General features: G+C 57.1%; 7 protein-coding genes across 7 annotated transcripts; 3 read left to right on the plus strand and 4 right to left on the minus strand.

The window, feature by feature from the left end:
* Positions 1 to 1,538: 1,538 nt before the first annotated feature.
* Positions 1,539 to 6,133, minus strand: EsH8_I_000084 (uncharacterized protein; the record flags this gene model as incomplete). The annotated part of the gene is made up of 4 exons (XM_083267497.1): positions 1,539 to 1,817; positions 1,892 to 5,062; positions 5,121 to 5,218; positions 5,290 to 6,133. The coding sequence occupies 4 exons, from the start codon at positions 6,131 to 6,133 to the stop codon at positions 1,539 to 1,541; spliced, it is 4,392 nt and encodes a 1,463-aa protein (XP_083117935.1).
* A 3,583-nt stretch (positions 6,134 to 9,716) lies between these two features.
* On the plus strand, positions 9,717 to 10,375 carry EsH8_I_000085 (DUF3237 domain-containing protein; the record flags this gene model as incomplete). The annotated part of the gene is made up of 2 exons (XM_083267498.1): positions 9,717 to 9,721; positions 9,811 to 10,375. The coding sequence occupies 2 exons, from the start codon at positions 9,717 to 9,719 to the stop codon at positions 10,373 to 10,375; spliced, it is 570 nt and encodes a 189-aa protein (XP_083117936.1).
* Positions 10,376 to 11,823: 1,448 nt separating this feature from the next.
* On the minus strand, positions 11,824 to 13,418 carry EsH8_I_000086 (WD40-repeat-containing domain protein; the record flags this gene model as incomplete). The annotated part of the gene is made up of 2 exons (XM_083267499.1): positions 11,824 to 12,830; positions 12,887 to 13,418. 2 exons carry the CDS (start codon positions 13,416 to 13,418, stop codon positions 11,824 to 11,826), a joined length of 1,539 nt encoding a protein of 512 aa, XP_083117937.1.
* A 741-nt stretch (positions 13,419 to 14,159) lies between these two features.
* On the plus strand, positions 14,160 to 15,299 carry EsH8_I_000087 (uncharacterized protein; the record flags this gene model as incomplete). The annotated part of the gene is made up of 1 exon (XM_083267500.1): positions 14,160 to 15,299. One exon carries the CDS (start codon positions 14,160 to 14,162, stop codon positions 15,297 to 15,299), a length of 1,140 nt encoding a protein of 379 aa, XP_083117938.1.
* A 2,279-nt stretch (positions 15,300 to 17,578) lies between these two features.
* EsH8_I_000088 (SOR/SNZ family-domain-containing protein) lies at positions 17,579 to 18,520 on the minus strand (the record flags this gene model as incomplete). The annotated part of the gene is made up of 1 exon (XM_083267501.1): positions 17,579 to 18,520. The coding sequence occupies one exon, from the start codon at positions 18,518 to 18,520 to the stop codon at positions 17,579 to 17,581; it is 942 nt and encodes a 313-aa protein (XP_083117939.1).
* Positions 18,521 to 20,196: 1,676 nt separating this feature from the next.
* On the plus strand, positions 20,197 to 21,133 carry EsH8_I_000089 (PdxT/SNO family; the record flags this gene model as incomplete). The annotated part of the gene is made up of 2 exons (XM_083267502.1): positions 20,197 to 20,462; positions 20,623 to 21,133. 2 exons carry the CDS (start codon positions 20,197 to 20,199, stop codon positions 21,131 to 21,133), a joined length of 777 nt encoding a protein of 258 aa, XP_083117940.1.
* Positions 21,134 to 22,630: 1,497 nt separating this feature from the next.
* EsH8_I_000090 (uncharacterized protein) lies at positions 22,631 to 23,365 on the minus strand (the record flags this gene model as incomplete). The annotated part of the gene is made up of 1 exon (XM_083267503.1): positions 22,631 to 23,365. One exon carries the CDS (start codon positions 23,363 to 23,365, stop codon positions 22,631 to 22,633), a length of 735 nt encoding a protein of 244 aa, XP_083117941.1.
* Between the last annotated feature and the right edge of the window lie 700 nt (positions 23,366 to 24,065).

The following is a 24,065-nucleotide window of genomic DNA, read 5'->3' on the forward strand; positions in this document are numbered from 1 at the left end:
CATAGGTATACACCCGCCAGACCCATTAGCATAGGCCATCCGTCTACATACTAAGTCTCCATGCAGCTAAAGAGTCACGCAACTAACTGCAACTGCAACTGCAACTGCAACTGCAACTAAAACAAACAGCTAACCAAGCTTCCTTGAGCCATGTGCATACATGCCTTACCCCCCCAAAAACCAACACATGAGTCACGTGTGAATTCAACATTGGCATAGACTATGCGTCCGTACAGTGAAGGGCGCCACTATAGAGCACCAAAAGAGTCACTCACACCAGCCAGCGGCCCCTTGCCTGCATGGGCTTTATCATCTTGATATTTTCAACCAAGGCTCTCTCTCTCTTTCTGTATCTCTCAAAGACCCTCCTCCTGCCTGCCTGCCTGCAAGGCCTCGCATTTCATTCTCTAAAGTTGTTCCCAAAGAGACTTTCCGTACACACCACCCCCCTCAATCCCAATCATCTCCCTCTCGCTCTCCCCCTCGAACCCTTCTCTCTCCCTTACTCCACCCCCCTCCCTCCCTCCATCACGCGCCACCCAGGGGTTCAAGCTCAGCCAGCGGGGGAAGGGGGGGTTTTTGGGGAAACTCCAGGTCAGCAAAAAAACGTCTCCTACATGCCATTCCACGAGGAGTGGCGTGAACTCGGCATCTCACATGAGCACATCTTTCTCCCCCCTTCAATTGCCCACTGAGTTTTCCCCTTCCGTCTCCTGATCTCTCCAGACAACAGGATAGGCCGGGTTTCCCTCCCCCCCGCAAATGCAAACACCCAACCCCTGCTTTCCAATCACCACACCCTTCTAGCGGCCGGCGGGCTGCTTGCTCTCTCTCTCCATGATTACACCGTTTTTTCTTTCCTTCTTTTTCGTGGTTGGTTCATGCTGCAGTAGTATGCATATGCCGCGCCGCGCTGCCGCTCGCTCGAGATCCGGACCAAAAGTCAGCTTTAAACCCACCTTGTGGCTTTTTGCCGTACAACACTCTGTTTTGGGAAAGGGTGAAATACATGTCGTGATATTGGCCTCGCACCGAGGAAGCAGTCTACGTCTTCATTTCTAGTCTCATAAGCCTCGTGTCATTGTCCGAGTCTGCATCCAAACATCATACAACCGCGGCCAGATGCCACATGCATCCTGCGACCCCCCACCCTGAACTTCCTGCGCAAAGTCATGATCCAGTATTAATGCACTCTCTATCCATGAGTATGGGTGCCATTGTTCCGTGTCCCTAGAAGCCTCCTCGATCACGCCACGGCGGGCCGCCCATAAACCCGCCGTCAGTTCCCCGGTTCTCCCCCGGACTCCGAACCAAGAAAACAGGAAAAAGAAATGAAATAAAAATAAGAAAGAAGCCTTCCCCAGGTTGTCTAGGCCCAAAACGCCGTCCAGCCATGTTCTTCATGCCGGCAGAATCCCCGAATCCCCAAAGTAGTCCCAGTCCGAACCCAGGTCGTCCCCCTCGGATGCCGCCTTCAAAGCCGAGGCGTGAGTGGTGTTGTCTTGTAGCGCCTCCCTGAGCGCCTCCCGGTCAACCTCCTAGGCCACCAGCTGCTGCGAGGGCGTCGCGCGAATCACCCTGTTCCCGAGCGGCTTATCCTCCGGCAGTCCGGGCATCGCCCCCATCTCCGACAGTTTCTTAGTCGTCATGTCCGGGTCGGGCTCGTCGCTCCCTATAAATGTCCAGCTCTCTTCGGCCGACTCGTCGTCTTCGTCGTGCTCGGCGTGTGCATGTTTGCCTGCCTTCCTCTTGATCAAGCTCTTTGCGTACTCCATGTCACGGTAAATGCATTGAATGGCGGACTCGACGCCGTGTTCCTGCTACTTGTCAGCTTGGTGCTTGCTTGGTTGCCTGCCTGGCGGCGGTTTCTCAAAAGGTGGCATCGACTTACACTGCGAATCTGCTCCCCGAGCACGCGGGCCTTGACAATCATGCGGTCGTTGTGCGTCGCCTCCCACAGCGCCCGGGCAAACGAGATGACACCCCACTTCTTCAGGCAAATGCCGACGCCAATATCTTCCACCCGGCCGCCAAAGAAGAACTGATCGCCGAAGAACGGGCGGATGATGGTGGGAATACCGGCCCGCAAGCTGGCGCCCGTCGTGCCGGATCCGCCGTGGTGGGCGGCCGCGTCGATCTGCGAAAACAGCCAGTCGTGGGGTGCGCTCTTGATGACAAAGATCTCGGGCGGCATGACCGGCTCGTCCTTTCCGCTTGCGGCTTCGCCTTCCTTGGCCACGCGGTCCGACCAACCCTTGGACAGGATGCAACGTACGTCTGCCTTGAGGACGGCGTCAATGACCTCTTGGGTCATCTTGGCCGTGTCGTTGACGATGATGGAGCCGAATCCCACGTAGACGAGCTTCTTGTCGTCCGCTCTCGCCTTGGCGATGAAATCCGTGAGTTCCTTGGGCGGCTGGAATTCCGTGCCCTCGTCCAAGAACCAGTAGCCGGTGACGCGGATCCAGTCCGAAAAGTCCAGGGGCGGCGCGACGACGTACTCGGAGAAGTTGTACAGGAAAGGCACCTTGTTGGGCTGCATCTTCTCGAGGCTGGTGTTGGGCAGCTTGAGGGTGTTGTTGCGCCAGCGGTTGACCTGATGGGCAGTGGCCTTCCAGAAAATGTTGTCAAACATGACGTACGTCATGTAGTTGTACGCACCACCCATCTTGTATTCGGGCATAACAAAAGCGTGAGGGTAGGCTCTGGTTCGCGTCCACGGCATGGTGAAGGCTCGGAAGTAAGGGATGGAGAGCTTCTCGGCGATGTGGATGCCCGCCATGGCGCTGGGACTCTCGATGAGGAGGTCGGAGCCCTGGCAGGCCTCCCAGGCCGAGACCAGCAGCTCGTCCAGCCAGCCACGGAACATGGAGTTTGCCTCTCTCAAGAAGGCCCAGGTGAAGGTGCCGTTCTCGATGCACAGTCTCATGAGCTCGCCGGGGTCGCCGTCGACCTTGGCAAACTCGATGCCGTGGCCTTCGATCCAGTCCTTGAACTCGGCGTGGGTGGCGATGCGAGGTTTGTGGCCCTCTGCGATCAGACCTTTGCACAGGGCGATGTAAGGCTGGACGTCGCCCCTGGAGCCGATGGTCAGGCAAGTGATCTTGAGCGCGTGGGGGGGCTTGAAGTTGAGGAAAGAGGCCTTCGGGTCGTCGAAGAGGATCGTCGGCGCATCGCTGACGCCCGCACTCTGCTTGGGCAGGCACAGTTCGTGTTCGTGGAACTCCTCGACTTGGCGAGCCTCCTTCAGCGCGTCGCGCTCGGCCATGGCGTTCTCCTCCTCTTCCTTCTCCTCCATGTCCAGGTCTCCCGTCTCCCTCAGGTAGCGCGTCGTCTCCAGACCCTGCAACAGCGTGACGGCGCAGTCATCTCGGATCTCGGCCTGGCCAAACTCGAAGAAGACCTCTTCGTGGCCTCGGATGACGACCACCAAGCCAGAGTAGCCGAACCTGAAGCCCTTTTCCTTGTCCGCGTTCTCAATGTCCTTGAGGGGGAGGATGAGCTTGGTCCTGGTCCCCGGCAGCAAGCTCCGGAAGCAGAACGACTTGTCGCTGATGTAGATCTTGCCGTAGAGCGGCAGCACACGCAGGATGTAGCCGAAGTAGGTCGCCTGAAGCTTCTCCGTCTCGGGCAGCGCAAAGTGCGCGCGGAAACGGTCCATGGAGGTCTGTATCTTACCTTCCGCGTCCTCGTAGAGATCCTCGTCGTCGGTCTTGATTTCCGGCGGAGCATCATAGTGCTTCCGACCGCCTCGCCACATGCCCGAAACCTTTTCCACGTAGCCCATGGATTCCGTGGCGAGCATGGAGCCCAGCTTGCTGCTGGTGCTGTTGAGGTACTCGGCAAAGGCGCCCACGCGCTGCAGGGGGAAGGCGCCCATCTTGGTGATGCTCTGTAGCGTTGGGGTCGCCGGCAGCTTGTCGCCCTCGTTGATGGAGCCGGTGGTCGCGGCGTGTTGTCCGCTGTAGGCGGCCAGGGCCGGGGGGCTTCTGGGCTCCCGGCGATGGTGCTTGTCGAGCTCCGTGCGCGAGGCCGAAGCCGACCGGCCTATCGTGGGGTTCTGGAAGACGTCGCTGCCCCGAAGGATCTGGCTCGCCGAGGGGTCCTCGCTCGACGACGCCACCATGCCCGAGAAGCTAGGGTCCTCCATGGACGACTGGACGTACGAGTCGGTGGAGCCTTGCTTGTGCGGCGCATGCCGGGAGTCGTCCAGACGGTTCCTGCTTATCGAGCGCCGGTTGCCGCTGAAGCTTCGCCGAGGCGACGAGTCGCGGATGATTGTCGACAGGTCCAGACTCCTGCGACGGAAACCCCTGAAGGCATCGAAGCTAGATCGCGTCGCGTCGATGCTGGCCCGCGGGCTGAGAGCGGCGGGGCTATGAGCGGACATGGGCGAGAGGGTGGCCTTGACGGCGTCGGGAAGCTTGGAGGTTCTGATCTTCGGCGGGACAATGCCGCGCCTGCCGGTGCTCATGGAGCTGCGGGCCGAGGCCTGCACGGGGTGCCGTTCCTCTTCCTGGGCGGCCCTGAGGCGGGCCGTGTCCTTGGCGTTGGAGGACGCGTCTTCGATGAGGATCTTGAGGACGTTGATGGCATCCTTGCCGAAGCTGAAGAAGGAAAAGAAGTACTCGTCAATGGCGTAGGTCTCGTCGTTGTCGATGACGCGGATCTTGCACGTGTCGGCGAACTCGAGCATCTGGGTGTCCTCGATGTCGATGACATTCTCGATGGGCAGGGAGATTTTTACGCTGTCGCCTTCGTTGTGCGAACGGAAGATGACCCGCTGGAGGCTCTTGACCCATTCCTTCGCGCTGGGGGCGCTGTCGGCCCTGAAGTGGTACGTCCGGTGATGGGTGACGACTGTGAAGTTGAGCCCGTCCTTCTTGTCCGTCACGCTGGCCGAGATGCCGTAGCGGAGGTCGATCTGGCCGCTCGGGAAGTAGACATTGGAGGGGTCCTTGTAATATGCCATGACGTCGCCCTTAAGGCGGAACCAGTACCGGTTGTACTTGGGATTGCGCTTGCCGCTCTTGGACAGATAGCCCGACTTGACGACCTCGTGCTGCTCTACCGGTCAGTTCCTAGACGCCCAAAGTGGGTGAGGGGAGGGGACGACGCACTGCCTTCTTGGGGAGGTAGGCGTAAAAGCAAATGTGCTTCGCCGTTATGTACATATAGCCCTGGAGCAGGACGCTCTGGAGCAGCCAGCAGGGGTACTCTGCCACGAAATGTTAGCCAGTCTGCGCGCGCACAACATGGGAATCAGCGGGGCAGTAACGGGCGACGTACCCTCGATGACGGCCTCGGGATGGTCGAACTCGAATATGTCCTGCAGGCGGCGGGCCAGCGCGGTGGAGCTGGAGTCGCCGGAGTCGCTGTAGGCGAAGTGGTCGCCGGAGCGGCGCTCAACGTCGAAGCTGGGCCTCGCGGACATTTCGGCTTTGGCGTCGAGCATCCTGCTCATGACGGGGGCGAGGCGGTGGTCTCTATCGTCGTCTCTTGTATCATCGGCGGGCTGGGACGGAGAGGGCTCGGAGGTTTCGCTCGCCTCTTCGGAAGGAGGCTCCAGCTTGGAGGGCTCCTTCTTGGACTTGTGTCTCGGCAGGCGTGGGAGCGCCGGTAGCGACCGGAGGAGCTTGGAGCCGGAGATCTTGCGGCGGTGCTTGTCGGTCTTGGCGACTGCGGGATCCTTGTTGAGGACGGTGGTCTTTGCGATGTCGGGCTCGTGGCGGGATCGGCGCTGTTTGCGATGGAGGAGGTGGCCGACGCCGTGGGGCCTACCGTCGGCGGCGTCGAGGTGCTCGCTGTCGTCGTCGTCGCCGGCGGCGCTCTCTTCGTCGCTGGACTCGAAGCGATCGTGGAAGTCGACACGGGAGCCGGCGGCGGCAATGAGGCCGAAGATGGACTGGTTCATGTTCATAAACATGGGCGGGCCCTGGGCGGGAACCAGATCCTCCTCTCTGCTATCATCGCCCTCCTTTAACCTTTCGGGCAGTTCCATGGTTGGGTGTTGTGGTTCGTGGCGCTTCTTCTGGAGCTTCTTTCCCACACGCTTCTTGACCTCCTCCTCTGCGCCGAAGCTGACGCTCGCGGCAACACCACCGCTACCACCAGCAGCAGCAGGCGACGCCATGACGATTACGGGTCGCGCTTTGCTGAGAGGCGGGTTGAGCGGGTTGTTGTTTGGGTGGAAGGCGACCTCGGCAAGGGCGAGCTTCGAGGTTGGCGACCTTTTACAAGGCGAGAGAGGCGGGTAGGAGAGTTTACGAGAGACGCGGGAACAGAGGAGCGTCTTCTCACTGCGGAGAGGGGAGGGGGAGGGGGGGTTGTTCGTGTGGCTACAGCGGGTTCATTCGTGCGGCGGCGGCGGAGGCGGCGAGCGACAAGGTTGGAGCTCGGAGCGGACGAGGTCGCGGAAAAGGAGTGCGAGGCGAAACCAAACAGACAGGTATCGTAATTAGGTGTGCGGTTGGAGGTTGAAAGGCAGAAGGGAGTCGGAAGCAGGAATAATAATCAAGAGACAAAGTGAAGCAAGTCGTTGGTGCACGGGTTGAAAAGGGTTAGGCGGCGAGCAAGAAAGAGAGGTACAAGACAAAGTATTGATTGCAAGGCCGGGGCAGGCAGGTCAGGCGAAACAAGAAGCAAGACAAGGTACGTAGTCATCAATCAATTTTAGTGCAGTGTAGAGGAAAGGTTGATGGCGAGCCCCCGGCAACGACGGACGTGTGTGTGTATGGTCTGGAGGTCTACCCAGTATAGTACCCAGTGTAGGCTACGGGCGAGGATCATGGGGGTAAATTAGTCCGAGGTGGAGGTGAGGTGAAAAGAAGTAGTAGCAGAGGCGTCTTTTCAGTACGGAATATCCGTACACATAAGGCAAAGGGAGCCACGGCAAAGCAGCAGCAGCAGCAGTAATGGTGGTGGAGGACGAGAACGAGGCCTTGGAGACGAGGGTGGGTGTAATTTAGTGTGCAGTCAGCGTATGTAATCCGAGAGGTGCCAGGTGCAGGTCCCCTGTTGCGAGGCGAGGCGAGGTGTGCGGAACTGTGGATTGCAGACAGACAGACTGGGCCGGGGACTGGGGACTGGCTGGACTGAACCGGACTGGACTGGACTGGGGGGGCACTATTGAACTGTGAACTGTGAACGGGGGGGGGTCAGACAGGCAGATGGATGGATGCACGTCCCAGCCCAGCGATGCCGAGACTACCTCTGATGGCCATGATTTGACCGGGAGCAGCAGTCTAAGGTAGCAAGCATCCAGCACCTGCGTCCCCTTATCAGACGGGAGCCGACGGCAGCCCACCACCCAACCCACCTCTCTCTTCTCTCCCCAGAGGGTAGAGACAGCGAGAGTCAAGTGTCTTGAGTGTGACTGGGAGGAGGATGGACGAGAAGGGAAAAGGAGAGAGAGAGCGAGAGAGAGAGAAAGAAAGAAAGAGAGCAAGCTTGTTCTCCCCCCTGGCAGATGGCCAATGGCGTACATTTGCATGCCAAATGTTGTACATGGTACGGTACGGTACGGTACGGGGCGGTAGGTACTGGAATACCACCCACGATACGGATACCGTACCTAGCACGGATATGACTGACACCAAGCCCGACCCAAGGATCCGGTCATATGTCTCGTCTCTCCTCCCCGGCTCTCCCCGGCTGTCCCTCACTCTTTTCATTCTCTCTCGTCTCTCGCCTCTCACCTCTTTCTCTCCCTCTGTCTCCCAGCCCCGATCGGGAAGAGGGAGAGAGAAGAAGAGGAAGAGGGCCGGGGGCTCATCCTCTCCCATTGCATGAACAATACAATGCAATGCAGTGGGAAGCTTGTGACGGGCGTGTGGTCCCTGCTTGCTTACGCTTACTCCTCGGGTGCCTGTGACTGGCCAGACGGTGGGCGGGCAGGGACATGTAGTGTAGAGTACCGGGTATTCATACGCTACGCTACAGGGCACCCGTCGCGTTCGGGTTCCTCTTTTGGGCGTTGGCGTGCGGCGCATCAGTCAGAAGCCAAAAGCCAGAAGCCAGAACAGAAGAGGGAAAAGAACAAGAGCAGGGGAAAAGAAGAAGAAGAAGAAAAAAAGGGAAAAAAAAAGGGAATATCCGGATCAGGTACAGGCCCACACATGCAGACGGATGCCTCTCCTGTTCTCCTGTTCTCCCAGTCCCCTATTCTCCCTCTGCCTCCTGTCTGTTCTTCTCCCCGGTGTCACTGACTGTTCCCCTGTCACTGTCCTCCCCCATCCGCCCCCGTTCACGTCCCCTGCTTCCTTTCCTCCTCCTGGCAGTGGCACTGGGCGACAGGCGGCAGGCGGCAGGTGGCTGTGGATGTACTAGCCCCACTGTGGACCACCGCCAGCGATATCGAGCCCATCCCATTGGGTTCTGATTAAGCTGCTTTATCGATAAGCCACTCCCATGACGCCAAAATGCGCCATCCGGGTCCCATCACAAGATCTCGCCAGAAAACACGCCAAGTGCCCATGTGAGTCGATCGATCCGACCTGACCCTCCTTTTTTATCTTTCTTTTTTTCGCCTTATCCTCTTCGCCTCCGTCGCGGGCATTCCTCGACATCTTCTGTCTATTCTTGCTACTACTACTGCTGCTGCTGCTGCTGCTGGCTACTGCTAACACCCGTTCCGCCAGAGCTGCGCCTGAAAGAAAGCCAAGGGGGTTCAGTGGGCAGACGCAAAGCATAAAAAAAACCAATGACATCAGCCCAGCGTGGCCGCAAACGACGCGCTGAGCCCGAGCACCAAGCTCACATTGCGTCGCGCCGGGGGGGTGATCTCAGATCTCCATCTGCCCCATCAGAGAGTCCCCTCTTTTGTTGAGAGCCTCGCCGCCAAGCTTTACCGCGCGAGGGGAGCAAAGGGGGAAACAAACACAAGCGTGCAATGGATGGTGCAATCCCAGCATCGCCGAGGCGCCCCGCGGCGAAGAAACCACTACCAGTAGCATCATGAGCATGTGTCCTTGGGGAAAAGACTGCAGCGCCGTGGGCGTTGGAGGGAGGATGCAGTCCCCCCCCCCCATTTGTAGCAGCATCCTGCCAATGCCCTGCCGACACCTCCCAGTTTGAGACGCCCCCCAATCCAATTAATGCTGGACAGAGCCATCTTGTTGAGGCGGACGCGGGCTGTGATGCTTGATTTTGACGAACCGGCGCTCGTCCCTAGTCGACGAATTGCATTCGATCCGAAAATGTGCCAATTACGTAGCGGTTCCATGCACGGCGAGCAGTACTTGCGGGGGAATGGTCAAACCATATGCCCCAATGCTCGTGCAGCTTCAGCCTAAAAGCGCCTGCCTCGTGGAATGGGACGAAACCCGAGGCCCGGGCCCGAAATGCCGGTCTTCGTCGCCGAATGCCACTGCGGGGGCGGGGCTCGAAGCCAGGAGAGGGGCGCGGCGGGGGGCAGCCGAGAGTCGGCGCCTCCACGGCCCTCAAGGAAGCCGTCTTAAAATGAAGCCGATCCGAGCTGCCAACCGCTCCCGCGCCCTTCCCTCTGCTCGTTTTCGCTTTTCGCACCTCGAGCTTCCCTTGCTGTTTCCAATCCCCCAGGCGAGCTACCGCGGTGTGTGTGCGTGTTGAGCGGGCTCGCGCTCGACTGACGCTTCTTTCTTCGTTAAACTCAAACTAACACCATCCAAGGATTAACCCCTCCCTCCCGGACCCGAGCAACGCCCATCGCGACCCAACGTCTACCGCAGTAGCCCAACATGAGGTAAGCCATCTCGGATCCCCTCAGCCCCTTACCCCTCCCCCTCTCTCTCTCCGAGGCGTGGTCAAACGCGGCTGACTCGCACATCCCAGCTCCTCGGCGCAGCAGCAACAGCAGCAGGACCAGCCCTTGCGCGAGGAGAACCTCCCCGCGAACCTCACCCGCGCCGCCTTCCCCCTCCCCGTGCCGTCCCTCGCCCTGGACTTCCGCATCGTCGTCGACCTCAACCCGCTCATCCCCGTCGGCGAGGGCCCCTTTGGCCGCCGGAACTGGATCTCCTTCTCGGGCGGCGTCTTCACGGCGGCGTGGGGCACCGGCACCGTCGTCGCCGGCGGCCAGGACAGCCAGGTCGTCGTGGCCGAGACCCTCAGCACCGCCATCGAGACGTCGTACCTGCTCAAGACGGACGACGAGGTCCCCGCCCACATCACCGTGCGGACGACGGGGTGGCGCACCGGCCCGCGCGACGTCATGGAGCGCCTCTTCGACCCCGCCCGGGCCAACGACGTGCGGCCCGACGAGTACAGCTTCCGCCTCAACGTCAAGATGGAGACGGGCGACGAGCGCTACAGGGACCTCGTCAACACCGCCATGTGGGTTGGCAGCGGCGCCAGGCTGGGCGCCACCGTTGTGTACGACGCCTACCGGGTGCTGTGAGAGCAGCCTCGTCGTCTGTGTCTTTGGGTGGGGGGTGAGATTTCACCAAAGAAAACACGGGAGGGTTGATTCATCTTTCTTTACTTTGGGGTTTCTACCCAGGCTTGCAATATCAGTTAATTTGTTGCAACCGCTACCGTGTTCCCAAACCGCCCAGTCCCGTTATCGAGGTTGTAATGATGATGGATATCTCTCAAACGAGAATTCTATAAAAAAGAAGAAGAAGACAAGCAGAGACAAATTCATTCCAGTTACCAAAATACTGCTAAATGCATGAACATCTGAGCATCCACACCCACAAAAGACAGCGAGAAACACCAAACGCTAGGAAAACATGCAGTCTCTTGCGGCCAACGGTTGCCTCGTCGAGGCGAGACACCTTGCGACAGTCATTATTGCTTCTCTCATCATGCTCCATTGTTGGGCAGGGTGTGCAGATATCCCCTATCATCTCCCCTTACGCTCCCCAGGCGTCACCGTGGATCTCCAATCGATCGTCTCTCGGCGTCTATGCCTAGACCCATGCAACAGGATGGGGCCAACCACTTGTAAAGAAATCGGACATACCATGCAGGCACAGCTGGGCCTTTCCGCGTACGACAGCATTACTGCAGAACCATTTTTAACCCGGCGACGACATGATGTATTTTCGCCAAAGAGCTGTTCTCATTCTCTACCGTTTATCTTGTAGATGAACGAGACCCCCACTCCCGCTCTCTAGGCTTCCTTGTTCTCATGGAATGCTTCCTTTTTTCCCCAAGTCACAGCGTTCCTGGGCAAGCCGGCGGCGGAGTGGAGCTTTGACTTTCATAACCTCAATGACTTCATGGTCACGTAAAAGCAGACGGTGGCCGGCATCAAAGACTAGAGGTTGGCAAAAGGAACAGAGGAGAGGCGTTCGGGTGCTTCGACATGTGGCTTCATTGACCAACTATAAGATAGAGTGTAATATAGTAAGATGGATACCTTGGTCTTTCCAACCCGTCCATTGCCCAGAGATCTGCTAATCTGCCCCCGACGTCATCTCAACCAAGGCCACAGTTACGGGGACTGGGATCACGTCCAAGGCGCCCGAGCTGGCCCATGCCGTCTCGCCATCTGGTTCAGGGGCAGACGATAATAAGCACGTCCCAAGGCAGAGAGACACACGCCGAAATGCCGCCGCGACAATCGACACAGCTTTTGATATCCACGAGTATACCAACCGCAGAGGTAATCAACCTCCAAAACCCAAACTCCGCGCGAACCAATTCCAGTAACCTTCCGCTGAAAGAAGGGAAGGGTATCCATGAGAACGTCGAAAAAGAGAACCGACCAGGAGTGCCGGCACACGCTCCTTCGGGCACATGAGCAGTGCTCGTCCGGCAAGACAAGCGGGCAGCCAGGATAAACAGCATGCCACACAGCTTACGACGCCAGTCCAGAAAACTGCAAGACGCCTAAATGGACTACATCCAGAGGCAGAGCTTTCCGCTGGCGGTGCCACCGGCGACCCAGTCCATCGTGGGGTGGAATTGGGCAACGGCGGGCACGGCGGATATTCCGTCTCCGCCCAGCTGGGCGAGCTGCTCGCCGTTTGCGGCGTAAATATCGACGAACCGGTTCATATTTCCAATGGCGAACTTCTGGATGCCGTCCTTCGGCCGCTGTTGCCACTTTGGCTTGAGGATGGTTACCCAGCGGCCCGTCTGGTTGTTGTGCTTGACAATGTGGGCAGGCTCCATGCCCTCGGAGTCCCACGTGCTGTGGTCGGCCCAGTTGTAAATCTTGATTGTGTCGTCGTACGACGAGGTGGCTATCTGGCCGCCCGGGCTCCAGGAGGCATGGGACACGGACAGACGGGAGTCGTGCTCGTAGAGCATCGCCGGGTATCTCATATCGCCCTTCCCGGAGATCTTGCGCAGATCCCAGATCTTGATGGTTCTGTCCAGCGAGGCAGTTGCGACGAGGTGTGGTTCCCTCGGGTTCAGCGAGAAGCCTCCGATTTTGTTGTCCGAGAGCTGCCAGGTCTCAGTGGACTTGGGGTCTCGGATGTCGACCTTACCGAGGGCGCCGTTCAAGGTCGAGAAGTAGACGAGGTTCTTGTCGGTGAGGGGCACGTCGATAGCCGAGAGGGGCACGTCTTCGTCCTTGTCCGCGGGCTCCCAGACCGGCACGCACATGTCCTTGTCAAGGTCGAGGACACGGACCGTCGAGTCGTACGACGAAGTATAGACCTTTTGCTGGTCAAAGGGCGAGACGATGATTGACGTGATGGTTCTCGTATGGATCTTGTAGGCCCCAATTTCGGGCTCCTTCCACTCGGCGTCCTCGTCGTCCTCGTTCTGCGGAGGGCCCTCCTGGGACGCATCGAAGACGCCCAAGGCACCTTCCTTGTCGCCGGCGAAGATGACGGCCTTTTCCTCGGTCGGGTGAAAGGTCGAGCTGTATATCCGCTGGGGGCAAATCTTGATATCTGGAAGCATGTAAGCAAGGGTCGTGTCTGCGGGCGAGGAACGACGAGCGACTCACCATTGGGAATCCACTGGTCATAAAGCTCGAGCTTAACCATCTTCTTCCGGAGGTCCTTCAGGTCCTTGTCGGAAGTGTTCTCGATGTCCTCGTCGGTAAATGTTGCAACGCCAGGTTGGGCGCCGCGGGGGACCAGCGCACCCAGACCGTTGATGCCATTGTTCCATTTTTTGCCTTCGACGGCGATGTCTCCCAACCTAAGGTCGCCACCGACACGTGTTTTCTTGGCCTTCTCCTTGGCCGCCTGGTCCTCCAGCTCGACCTCGTACTTGCGCTTGAGCGTCTCGTTGTCGGCATCGAGACCGGCAACGCGAGCGCTGCGCCGGATTGGACCAGCCGGAGCGGCCGCTGCAGGTTCCTTCTTAACGGCTGCAGACCTGGGCTTCGGAGGGGCCTTGGGCTTCGCCGGCATAATCTTGTTACTTGTCTTGGCAAGATCCTTGAGGAGTGTTTGATTATTTGCGATATTTTGGAGACGCATGCGCTCAAAGGCGCTCATCTCCTTCTCCGGCTTCTCCTTCTTGGGCGGCATGATTGCGACTCGACCGAATACGGTTTTGTAACCAGACGATCGACAGGCAAGGAGAATATCGATGCGGTTTCCAGGGCACGAAACAGCCAATTCGGGATCGGTTGAGATCTCAAATCCAAGCTGCGCGGGGCTCGACTGTGGTTGCGCGTCGACAAGAGCTCTGTGTTGGGGGGCGAGTTAAGCAGAGATCCTGGGTCGACAAGACAGAAACAACCTACCTTTAATTTTTTTTTTTTTACGTGGGAAATAGAGAAGCACAAGTCTTGCGATTGCACTCTTCCAGGGATAAGACTGAATGTGCCGGGATTGCGATTGCTGTGTCAAGCCAAGCTGCCTCTTGCACCAAGTGGGAGGGGATCGATCAATCTCGAGGCCGGAACGAGCGCGCGCACAGGCAGGCAGAGGCGACTTTCTTTAATTGAAAGTGACGCGAGAGCGTGTCGCAACGCGAAGTCATGCGCTTTCGCGTCCACCGCATGGGGGGGGGGGCATGTGCACATTACGTCAGCAAAAAAAAAAAAAAGATGCTGCTTCTGCTCTGCAGGGTCTCTCTCTCTCTCGCTCTGCTCTAGGCGCCGCCCGTCGCTCTCAATGGCCCGAGCTCCCGTCCTGTCGTCGTTACGTTGGTTGGACCCGGGAAATTTTCCAGCGCGTTGAGCGATCGCAAAAGTTTAGAGCTTCCTTCGGTTGGTTGTCACTTTCTCCCGAAGCATTGCGCAGCCACTACCAAATACACCCAACATGTCGACGACATTGACACCCTTCCTCTACCAGACGAGGACCATTCTGAGGGCCTCTGTGGCTCTTCGGTCTCTCTCACCCGCTACCCGCCAGTTACATACCCGTCGCACCCGTGGCGAGCAGAGCATCCCCTTCGAATGGGACAGCCCGGCCGATGAACAGCCCGACATCCCCAGCGGCCCCGACAGCGGCGAAAAGTCGACCATCACACCCACCGAGAAGCACATCTTCCGCAACATCTTTGCCGACATCGCGAAACGCGGCCAGGCACCGCCGCCGGGCTTCCTCCAAGACGCCAACGCCCCCCAGGCAGCACCCGAGTCTGGGTCCCGCGATGCAATCCTGAGCAAATACCCCCCTTCCTTGCGCCGCGCCGCCCAGGCCGCATTGGGGATGCGCGAGGGGCAAGATGACCAGCCCAGCTCCTCCCGCATCTCTTTCAAGCCCGAAGAGGAACTCGAATCAGAGAAGGAGGAGGCTGCCAAGTCGGAGGCCGCGCGCCAGGACATCCGGACCCAAGAGGCACTTGCACTGCAGGCCCTCCTTGACCAATGTAATACCGATGCCGAGGCGTGGGACGTTTTGGAGCGCCAAGTCTTTTCCATGGTCGAGAAGCTGGGCATTGCCGACGAGAAGCCGCAGCCGGAAAAGAAGAAGGGCAAGCCAAAGCAGTCCAAGCCCGCCCTCGCCATGGACTCCCACGGGCCGCTATACTCGATGCACCTCCTCCAAGGCCTCAAGACGCTCGACCAATCCTTTGCGCAGTCGTCGCCCCTCGCCCTGAACGTGCTCCCCCGCGTAAAGCAACTGGGCCTCGCCTCGTACGTCCTCGGCGTTTCAACGCCTTTTTACAACGAGCTGGCCTCTATTCTTTGGTACCGCTACGGGGACACCCAGGCTGTGCTTGCCGTTCTCGACGAGATGCAGTTCGCCGGCCTGTCCTATGACGACCAGACGTTGCGCCTTGTCGACACTGTGGAGCTGGCCCTAGACTCCTTCCGGGGCGGCAAGCTGGGCGTCTTTTCCAAAGCCATCGGTACCATGCCGGGCTACAACCTTGACGTGAAGTCCAAGTTTGCGCGTTATGCGCGACGCGTCCGCCACAGCACCAGGGAACAGAGGGGCAGTGCCAGGTACTAGGACGCTTGGGGTTCGGAGAAGTGACTGCTGCCCGCAGACTATGTCTGCTTGTACAAAGACAATGTAGAACAACATAAAATGTATTATACCGCCACTCCAAGTTAGGCTCGCTCGCAGGGACTCGAGCAAACCAGATAAATCTGTTGCCACCGGGTCATGGTAAAAATTCCCAGACACCGCAATTCCAGAAAGTGGTGGCCCTATTCAACGACCTCGATATTGCGTGAAACAGCCGGAAACAGATAAGCATAGCTCATTCTCTCCCCGAAGAGGGAAGGCAAGCCTAGAACCATTTAGGAATTCCCAATTCAGGCACCGGAATTGACTTTGGCCTTTTCTGGGCATGAAAAGTGCCGGCGGCGCCGTGGAAACTCGAGGCCTGGCTCTAGCAAGGTGGCGGCCACCTACGCCACGATTACGCGGCGAGCCCACAGCTCGCTTCACTGCCGTTGTGCCCGGCAGTTACTCTCAGTTTTCTTTCCAAATATTCGTTACAGCCGATATGGTCCCGGGCCCAGCCATCATGCACTAGGTGACCAACAGCCACGGGACCTTGCTATCGGGAATGGCGTACCGGACGCTATAACGAGCTGCTAGGTGCGGCCCCGGGCGGGGAAGGCTTGTGTGCGAGCGCCTTCTCGTAGTGATGGGGGACTATGCTGTGTTCATCCCGATGGCTCGTATCGTCGTAGCTTCGAGGCAGGCGGAAAGGCTGCCAAAGGCACTACTCTGACCGTGTTTTTGGGCGACAACGCTGTCTTCCCACAGGCGTAGCTCCTCGTTGTCACGGAGGGTGAGGCTTAACGCGGGTTTCCTTGTCCCTCCTCAGACTAAGTGGATGAAGGAACAGTTCTTTGCCTCTTCTTATTTGCCATGTTTGTGATAATGACCGGGAGGAAATGGGTTCAGCCGCAAATTGAAAGAACTTGATGTCATGAGGAATCGTTTCTGTTCGCCGTGCCTGTGTTTTCAAACTCTCATGAAAACATTGGGGTTGTGAGAGTCCAGAAGGACATGAGCCGAACCCGGAAATGTGATGAGAGAATCGAACACAAGATATTAATGTGGAAACGTGATGCGGCAACTCGGAGGCTAAGAATGGATGCATAAGAAAACCCGAGTTTGACTAACTATTACGTGTGCACACATTGGCATCTTGTCTGGTTTGCTATCAAGGAAGCCGTTGGGAATAAAAAGGCCTCCAAGACGGTTGCGGTTGAATACAAATTTAGAACAGCCACCCACATAGCGATCCGTCAATAAAATACAGTACTACATGACAGCGGGATGAAACGTCCAAGTCTCCTAGTCTAGAGTTTACAGGCAGTCCCGGCATTACCCGGAGCAAACCTTACCGGCAACAAGTTGCCTTACAACTTGACTCTCTTTCCTCAACATATATATATAGAGCTTAGGAGATGATTCAGGAAGGTTTCTAGAAAATTGCAGGGATACAAGCAACTTACCTCATTCGACCCTAGGAAACCAGCAATAGAAAAAGAACAAGAATATCTATATCCTAGGAACAGAACAAATACAGTGAACAGAAGAAGGGCCAAAATACAATTAGCAAAAGATTCCCGGGGATGACAGATAATCCAGTCCATCAAAATATTCTCCTGCCGCCAAAAGATGAAGTTGCGGCCAGTGTGGATTGAACACACGACCTTCAGATTGATTGAATGAAGTTTTCAGGGTGAAGAACCCACTTCAGTCTGACGCTCTCCCAACTGAGCTATGTCCGCCGCTATCTTCGAGATCCACCGCCCGGTGACTGTATTATCAACCTCAGGCTAGGCTGAGAGCACTCGTGAGCTCGTGTCTCCTACCTGAATGAACGGAGAGTAAATGCGTGGATGTGACAAGAAGGCACATAGGGCCGTGGAAGGCTGGTGCAGATGGGCATGCATTATTTCTTCCGACATTATAGACGTGATAACGAACGCGGCGATGACTCCAGAACGGTCACTTTTGAGGCGGTGTTAGTCAACTAAACGCTCAGCTTTGAATGTATCTTTTTTGTTTTATTATGCCCAGTTTTCCGATATGCTCCGTTGAACATGGCTACCTCGGCGTCGCTAAGCTGCGATGCGGCCATAATGCCTCATGTTGAATAAGAAATGGAAAATAAAATAAAACTCAAATCCTGCTTTTTCATGTCGCAGAGTCATGACGGACCGACCGTATTGGAACACCCAAATCACACGCACCCACACCCAGATGCAATTGCCTCCACCCAATTCGGCCCAAGATCGTCATGGACCGAAGCAAGCTCCTCTTTACCAGCCACGCCCGGCCATCTTCTCCTCGGGCTTCATGGTGTCGCAGTTGATGCCGACCATGGCCTCGCCCAAGCCCTCGCTGCACTCGGCGAGCACCTTGGGGTCCTTGAAGTGCGTCGTCGCCCTGACGATGGCCTTGGCGCGCTTGGCCGGGTCGCCAGACTTGAAGATGCCACTGCCGACGAAGACGCCGTCGCAGCCGAGCTGCATCATCAGCGCGGCGTCGGCGGGGGTGGCGACGCCGCCCGCGGCGAAGTTGACGACGGGCAGGCGGCCCAGCTCGGCGGTCTGCTGGAGCAGGGTGGGGTCGACGCCGATCTCCCTCGCCATGGCGCGGATGCCGACGATGCCCTCGGACTGGAGGACGGCCTTGGCGCGCGCAATGTCCTTGGTGACGGTCTTGACGTGGGTGACGGCCTCGACGACGTCGCCGGTGCCGGCCTCGCCCTTGGTGCGGATCATGGCGGCGCCCTCTGCGATCCGGCGCAGGGCCTCGCCCAGGTTCCTGCAGCCGCAGACGAAGGGGGCCTTGAAGTTGGACTTCTCGACGTGGTACTCCTTGTCGGCCGGGGTGAGCACCTCGCTCTCGTCAATGTAGTCGACGCCGAGGGCCTCGAGGATCTGGCACTCGACAAAGTGCCCGATGCGGGCCTTGGCCATGACGGGGATGGTGACGGCGTTCTGGATCTCCTTGATGACGGCCGGGTCGGACATGCGGGCGACGCCGCCGTCCTTGCGGATGTCGGCGGGGACGCGCTCCAGGGCCATGACGGCGCAGGCGCCGGCCTCCTCGGCGATGCGGGCCTGCGCGGCGTCCGTCACGTCCATGATGACGCCGCCCTTGAGCATCTGGGCGAGGCCGGCCTTGACGGCGAACGAGTTCTTGGCGGCGGCATCGCCGTTGGCGCCGTTGGCCTTGTTGGTCACGTCGTTGGTCATGTTGTCTGCTTTTGCTCGACGGTTCCTCGTCACTGAAGCTGCTGTAAGATACAGGGTGGTTTTGTGGTGTGTGAAGGGGCGATGTTCGAAAAACCCCGGGAATAAAACGGCTTGGGGATGGAGGGGTATTCTTCTTTTCTTCTTTTTTTTTTTTTCTAAGCAATCAGAGTGAAAGGAGGGGGAGGGGGGGCGTCAAAACAGGCAAAGGAACTTGAGATGCTCCGCTTCGGGATGGGTCTTGTTTGTCGGTCGGTGGTGTGCTACAGAATCCGGGGAAAAGGGGTCCTCGGGAGGAAGAGGAGGAGATGGAGGGGCAATTATGTATATACACTTGTGGCAGCGGTGACAACGACTCGGACTCGGACGATGATGATGATGATGATGCACGGGGTGCCTAGCGAATAACGACGGGACGAGAAAATTTTCACACACTCAACCGAGTTATCCCGTGTTTCCCGCGGGACCCTCGAACACAATCACCGCCGCCTGGGAGAGCAACCTCTTGGCCGTAGTGTAGGGAACCAACCCCTCCAGGGATCTGGGGGGACCGGCTGGCCTTGCGAGCTCCCGATCTCGGAAAGGCAAGATGCGGTTACTCCGGACCCTGGTCTAGGGATAACCTTGACAGAATCACAGAGTCATCGAAAAGTGTCCGCAGCGGGCGGCGGGCGGCGGGCGGCCAGCGGTGTTTGAACGCTCGGATGGGTGGCGGAGCCTGGGTCCCCAACTGCTTAGGTGTTACTATGCCGCGCCGCTACTAATCATGTACACTACACTACACGTTAGAGCGGGAGGAAGAGGAGCATGAGTAGTAGGACGGGCCCATGCTGGCGATGTGTGACCATGGTTGGTCGAACACGGAGCCATCCTGACTTGATGGTAATGCGCGCATATGCACCGGTCCTTTACCCCCAGCCGGCACTGCACTGACTGGCAACCGGAGAAGCCCACCATGTACCATATGCTATGGGGTCCAGTATGTATGATTACTGGGGGCGTGGACGGCGGCCCAGGGTTGGACATGTACATGGCGGGCGGCGAGCGGTTGTCATCGGATGTAGATCCGAGGCCCCCCGCCTCCAAACCCGCCGCGCTGGCTCTTCCGCGCGGCGTCTCGCCCTATCCGTTCCGCTTGTGCATGGTCTGCGGTGCAAAGTCAAGCGCATCGCAGTTTACTCTGCGTGTACGCTGCTCTTCTCCCGCCGCCGCCTCTACATGCAGCTCCATGTTTCCATCCGGCGCCCTTTCCAAGTCCCGTTGCTCCGCCATTCGTTGACACCGACCGACAGTATCTGCACTTGTCGCTCCTCTGGTAGTCTTGCGGCATGCGCCCTTTACGCCCTTTGCGGCCCCTGCAACCTTCTCACATGCATGCCATGTACCTACACCAGCGGTGCCGTCGGTCGTACGTAAAAGGCCCCCTGGACGCCGACAACTCTGACTAAACCACCGATTACTAGTCTGCAGGGGTCTACCACGAACCGTTATCGCCAAGCCCAACCATCATCCCAAATTCCCTGTCCTCCTAGTTTGCTTGTTCCTGTTGTTCGCTTCTAGAACGTGGCTTGAGTGTTCTGGTGTAAATGACTCAATCGCGACACACGCAGGCTCTGAGACCACTTCCCTTCATTCCCAAGATCTCTGCACGACATCAGCAACATCACAAACACCCAACAATGTCCCCTCCCATCACCGTCGGCGTGCTCGCCCTCCAGGGCGGCTTTCAGGAGCACCTGGACCTCGTGCGGAAAGCCGCCGCATGGCTTGCGACGGCCCAGTCGCCGGCGCCAAGCCCGAAGCCTGACATCGCAGCCATCGAGGTCCGCACCGAGGGAGAGCTCCGCCGCTGCGATGCCCTCATCATTCCGGGCGGGGAGAGCACCGCCATCTCGTTGGTCGCGACGCAGTCCGGGCTAATGGAACCTCTGAGGGAATTCGTCAAGTAAGTAGATTCTGGGGGGTGATCCTTTGTATCATGCTATTTGCAAACAATGCAACAGAAATTCCGGCGACCTGGGTTTCTCTCGTTGGCTCGGTTGCTTTTCTCCGGTGCGGTTGGGTTGAGACAGCCTCTAACTTGGTTTTTTCTTCTTCTACTCCAGAGTCAATCAGAGGCCGGTCTGGGGCACATGTGCTGGCGCGATTCTGCTTGCTGATGAGGCCAACGCTACCAAGAAGGGGGGCCAAGAGCTCATCGGCGGCCTCGGTGTCCGCGTCCACCGTAACCATTTCGGACGGCAAATCGAGAGCTTCGTCGCTGATCTGGACCTACCCTTCCTCTCGGGCGGTGATGGCAACACGAAAACGGCACCCTCGCCCTTCCCCGGCGTCTTCATTCGCGCCCCAATTGTTGAGGAGATTCTCTCCACTGCCCCCACAGACGCCAAGTCGAGCTCCTCTGTGGAAGTGCTCGCCGTGCTGCCCGGGCGGAAGACGAAAGTCGACGGCGTCAGCCAAAGCACGGCGGACGATTCAGTCGGCGACATTGTCGCCGTGAGGCAGGGAAACATCTTTGCCACGAGCTTCCACCCGGAGCTCACTGACGACATTCGCATTCATGTGTGGTGGTTGGAGCAGGTCCTTCAATCCAATGCATCCGCATCATCCGCGTGATTTGAGGACATTGCAACCCATTCCGGATGATGTCATGGCTCGTGGAGCAACGGACAGCATTACACAATCTGCTACACAAGCGAGGCCAACGGGGGGGTGCCGTTTCTGCATCGACGTTGAGGGGTAGCATGTCTCCGCCATTGATGGTTTGAGTCACTGGCAGCAGTAGAGGGATCCATTCTTGCATCACGGAGAAACGCAACTGGCAGCAAAGCGCAGATCCCGGTGCTGGTCGCAACGAGCACGCAGAGTCTGTCAAGTGCTGCTTTGTTGTTGGAATGTGGATGTATAAGGAGGAATGCGCTAGTGACATCCGTGGCTTGGAAGAAGAAGAAGAAGGAGAAGGGAAATAAGAAGAACAAGTAAATACTTTTATTTTATTTTTACGTCAGACAGTCAGTCTCATGAGAAGGTTATTTGAGCCCAGACATAGTCTAACTACAAGGACCGGAAGAGGAAGTTGTCCCCACGGAAAGTGCCGCAAATGGATATTATTAAAAACAAATACGATTGATGTGAATATATAATTGGTCGCGGAAAACCTTCAAATGATCTCGCAGTCCACTCAGAGCACCCGCCGGCATTAGACCGGGTGCCAAGATGTTCACAGCGGAGTCAGACATTTCGCAGGAGACAAACTCAGAGCCATGAAAAATCAGAGGCGTGATCAGGCCAACAACCCCGTATTTTGATTCGATTATGCACGCCTGTGTGATCGCGGAAATCGGTTTCTGAATCTTCTCGTACGTACTTGCGAGGCCATGGGCCAAAGTTCGGGACCGCGGTGCAAGCATCATCTATTATGTCTTATTCCGAGGATGCTCAACCTGAACTTCCGGCGTGATACAAGAAAAGTGGCTAGTGCACAGGGTGTATTTACCGGGGTTTCTATAATCAGACTGACGACTGTTCCCTGCATTTTGGGACCAAGAAGCTTTTGACTTCCCGTGCCTAGCAGTGTGGTTAACATTATGGGGATATTCAGGGGGCCCTGTGCTATCTTCCTGATGCTTACAGACCCGAGCAGCATTTCGGTGGTGTATATTGTACGCTTTAGTTTTTACTCAAGAACCATAAGATATGAGATATAGGTCCTTTTATTTCACGTGCTTGATAAGCTGCGAGGCGGAGGCAAATGGGAGATTCTAGTTGAACATGTGAAGTATGGACGAATTGCGAAACGCCGTCTTTTTATTTTAACCACCCCAGTTAAAATTTGTTGAATGAAGCTGGACAACTCTGCTGGAGAAGGTTGATTTCTATCAACAAATTACTATGCTATGACGCTTTTCGATAAAGTACTTTAGTAGCTAATATGTGCCTGACAAGAAATGAAGAAATGTACACATGAGCGGTACGGCCATAGAAGAACAGCTTTGCAAACAAATGGTATCTAACAATGTCACAGGGAGGAGGCCCAATCAAGGGCCATTAGTCAACCTGGTAAGGTATATCCACCAAAAACATACTCCGTCAACAACGTTGCATTCCATTGCGTTATAAGTTGAAAAGTAATGAGAGACCAAATGCGCCCGCGCCAAGGAGCAAAGGTCTCTTTGAAAACACGTCGGGCCCAGCATCGCTCTTAAAGCTGGCAGGCCGGAATGATACGTCAGTATCGCTGGTTACTGTTGCAGTTGTCGGCTCGATCTCGGTGACTGTCGACGTCCGAGTCACCGGCTCCGCAAAGAAGTTGTCTTTAATGGTCGAGACGCTCCCAGGAACCCCGGTGATCGACGACAGGCAGGGCCCGCCGGCGCAGGTACGAGTGACTGTGCGAGTCGTGGTTGCGCCAAGCTCTGTAACTGTCTCGACATAGGTGGCGAAGACGTTATTTGCTGTCTGAGGTACCGTGAGGATGGCAGAGAAGGGTGTCGAGCAATCGGTGCAAGTAGCTTCAGTTGTTGTGAATCCCGGAGGCATGTCGCTCTCAAATACCTTGCACGAAGCAATAGAGTCCGCGCAAGTTTGCGTGATGGTGTAAGTCTCCGGCCTCAAACCCTGGGGGCACGTAGGGCAGAATGTAGGATATACTGTCGTGTACACGGCGGTGAACATTTCGTAGTGGAAGTTTGTGACTGAGTGCAGCACGCCCAAGAAATAGATCGAAATCGGTTCGACCCTGGTTAAAGTGAGAGGGTCTAATGTTGTTGTAGTCGCGCACTCTGCTTGTCTGCGCGGAATCGTGGCACCGGACGCAACGGTAGCGAACACAAGGATAAAGGCCAACATTGTTGGAGGAGGCGGTGCTCGTAGTTGAAGCAAGTATCGCAGATGTTGAGATGGGATGGAATGCAGCCAAATTCTATACCAAGATATTTGATTGTTTGCTTACATCAAGTCTATCAACGAATTTATGACGTCCATCCCCGGATGTCATATCAAAAGGGCGCCAACTCTATTTGTCCACGAACCGCTTTGGGCGAAGGCCCAAGGGTTCTCTGAACCGGGCGACACAATATCCACGGAGCTCAGGACTGGAACTATGAGTCGTTTGTTTAGAGAGAGCTGAAAGCAACCAGGCCAAGCCTTTGTGATTTGAACCATGATTCGACCGGCCGGGAGGCTCTCACACCCGCGCTCGCCCAAAGCCTCGTCCGGTTGCGACAAAAGTTGGGCTGCCGGGTGAGATGGATCAACAGTCACGGGCCGCGCAAATTGCTTGGACTAGCCGGAACTGAAAAAAGACAGGTTGAACATGCCTGTCAAAGCTCCGTTGAAACGGTAAGGTTAAGTCCAAGGGTCTGGGGTTTTGGGAGGTTGTCTTACTTGGCTAACCAACCGCGACGGGCCCTGCAGGGACCATACGCCAACTGTCTTCGAAGTGAACAAATTCATATTCAGTAGTGCGCTGCTTTGCTAGGTACAGGATGACACCTCACGCGGCTGTGGCGTGGTATCCCTCCCCACACTGCCTTGTTGCTTCCGGAGT

This window comes from Colletotrichum jinshuiense, chromosome 1 (genome assembly GCF_051148585.1).
Source record: "Colletotrichum jinshuiense chromosome 1, complete sequence".
NCBI lineage: Eukaryota > Fungi > Ascomycota > Sordariomycetes > Glomerellales > Glomerellaceae > Colletotrichum > Colletotrichum jinshuiense.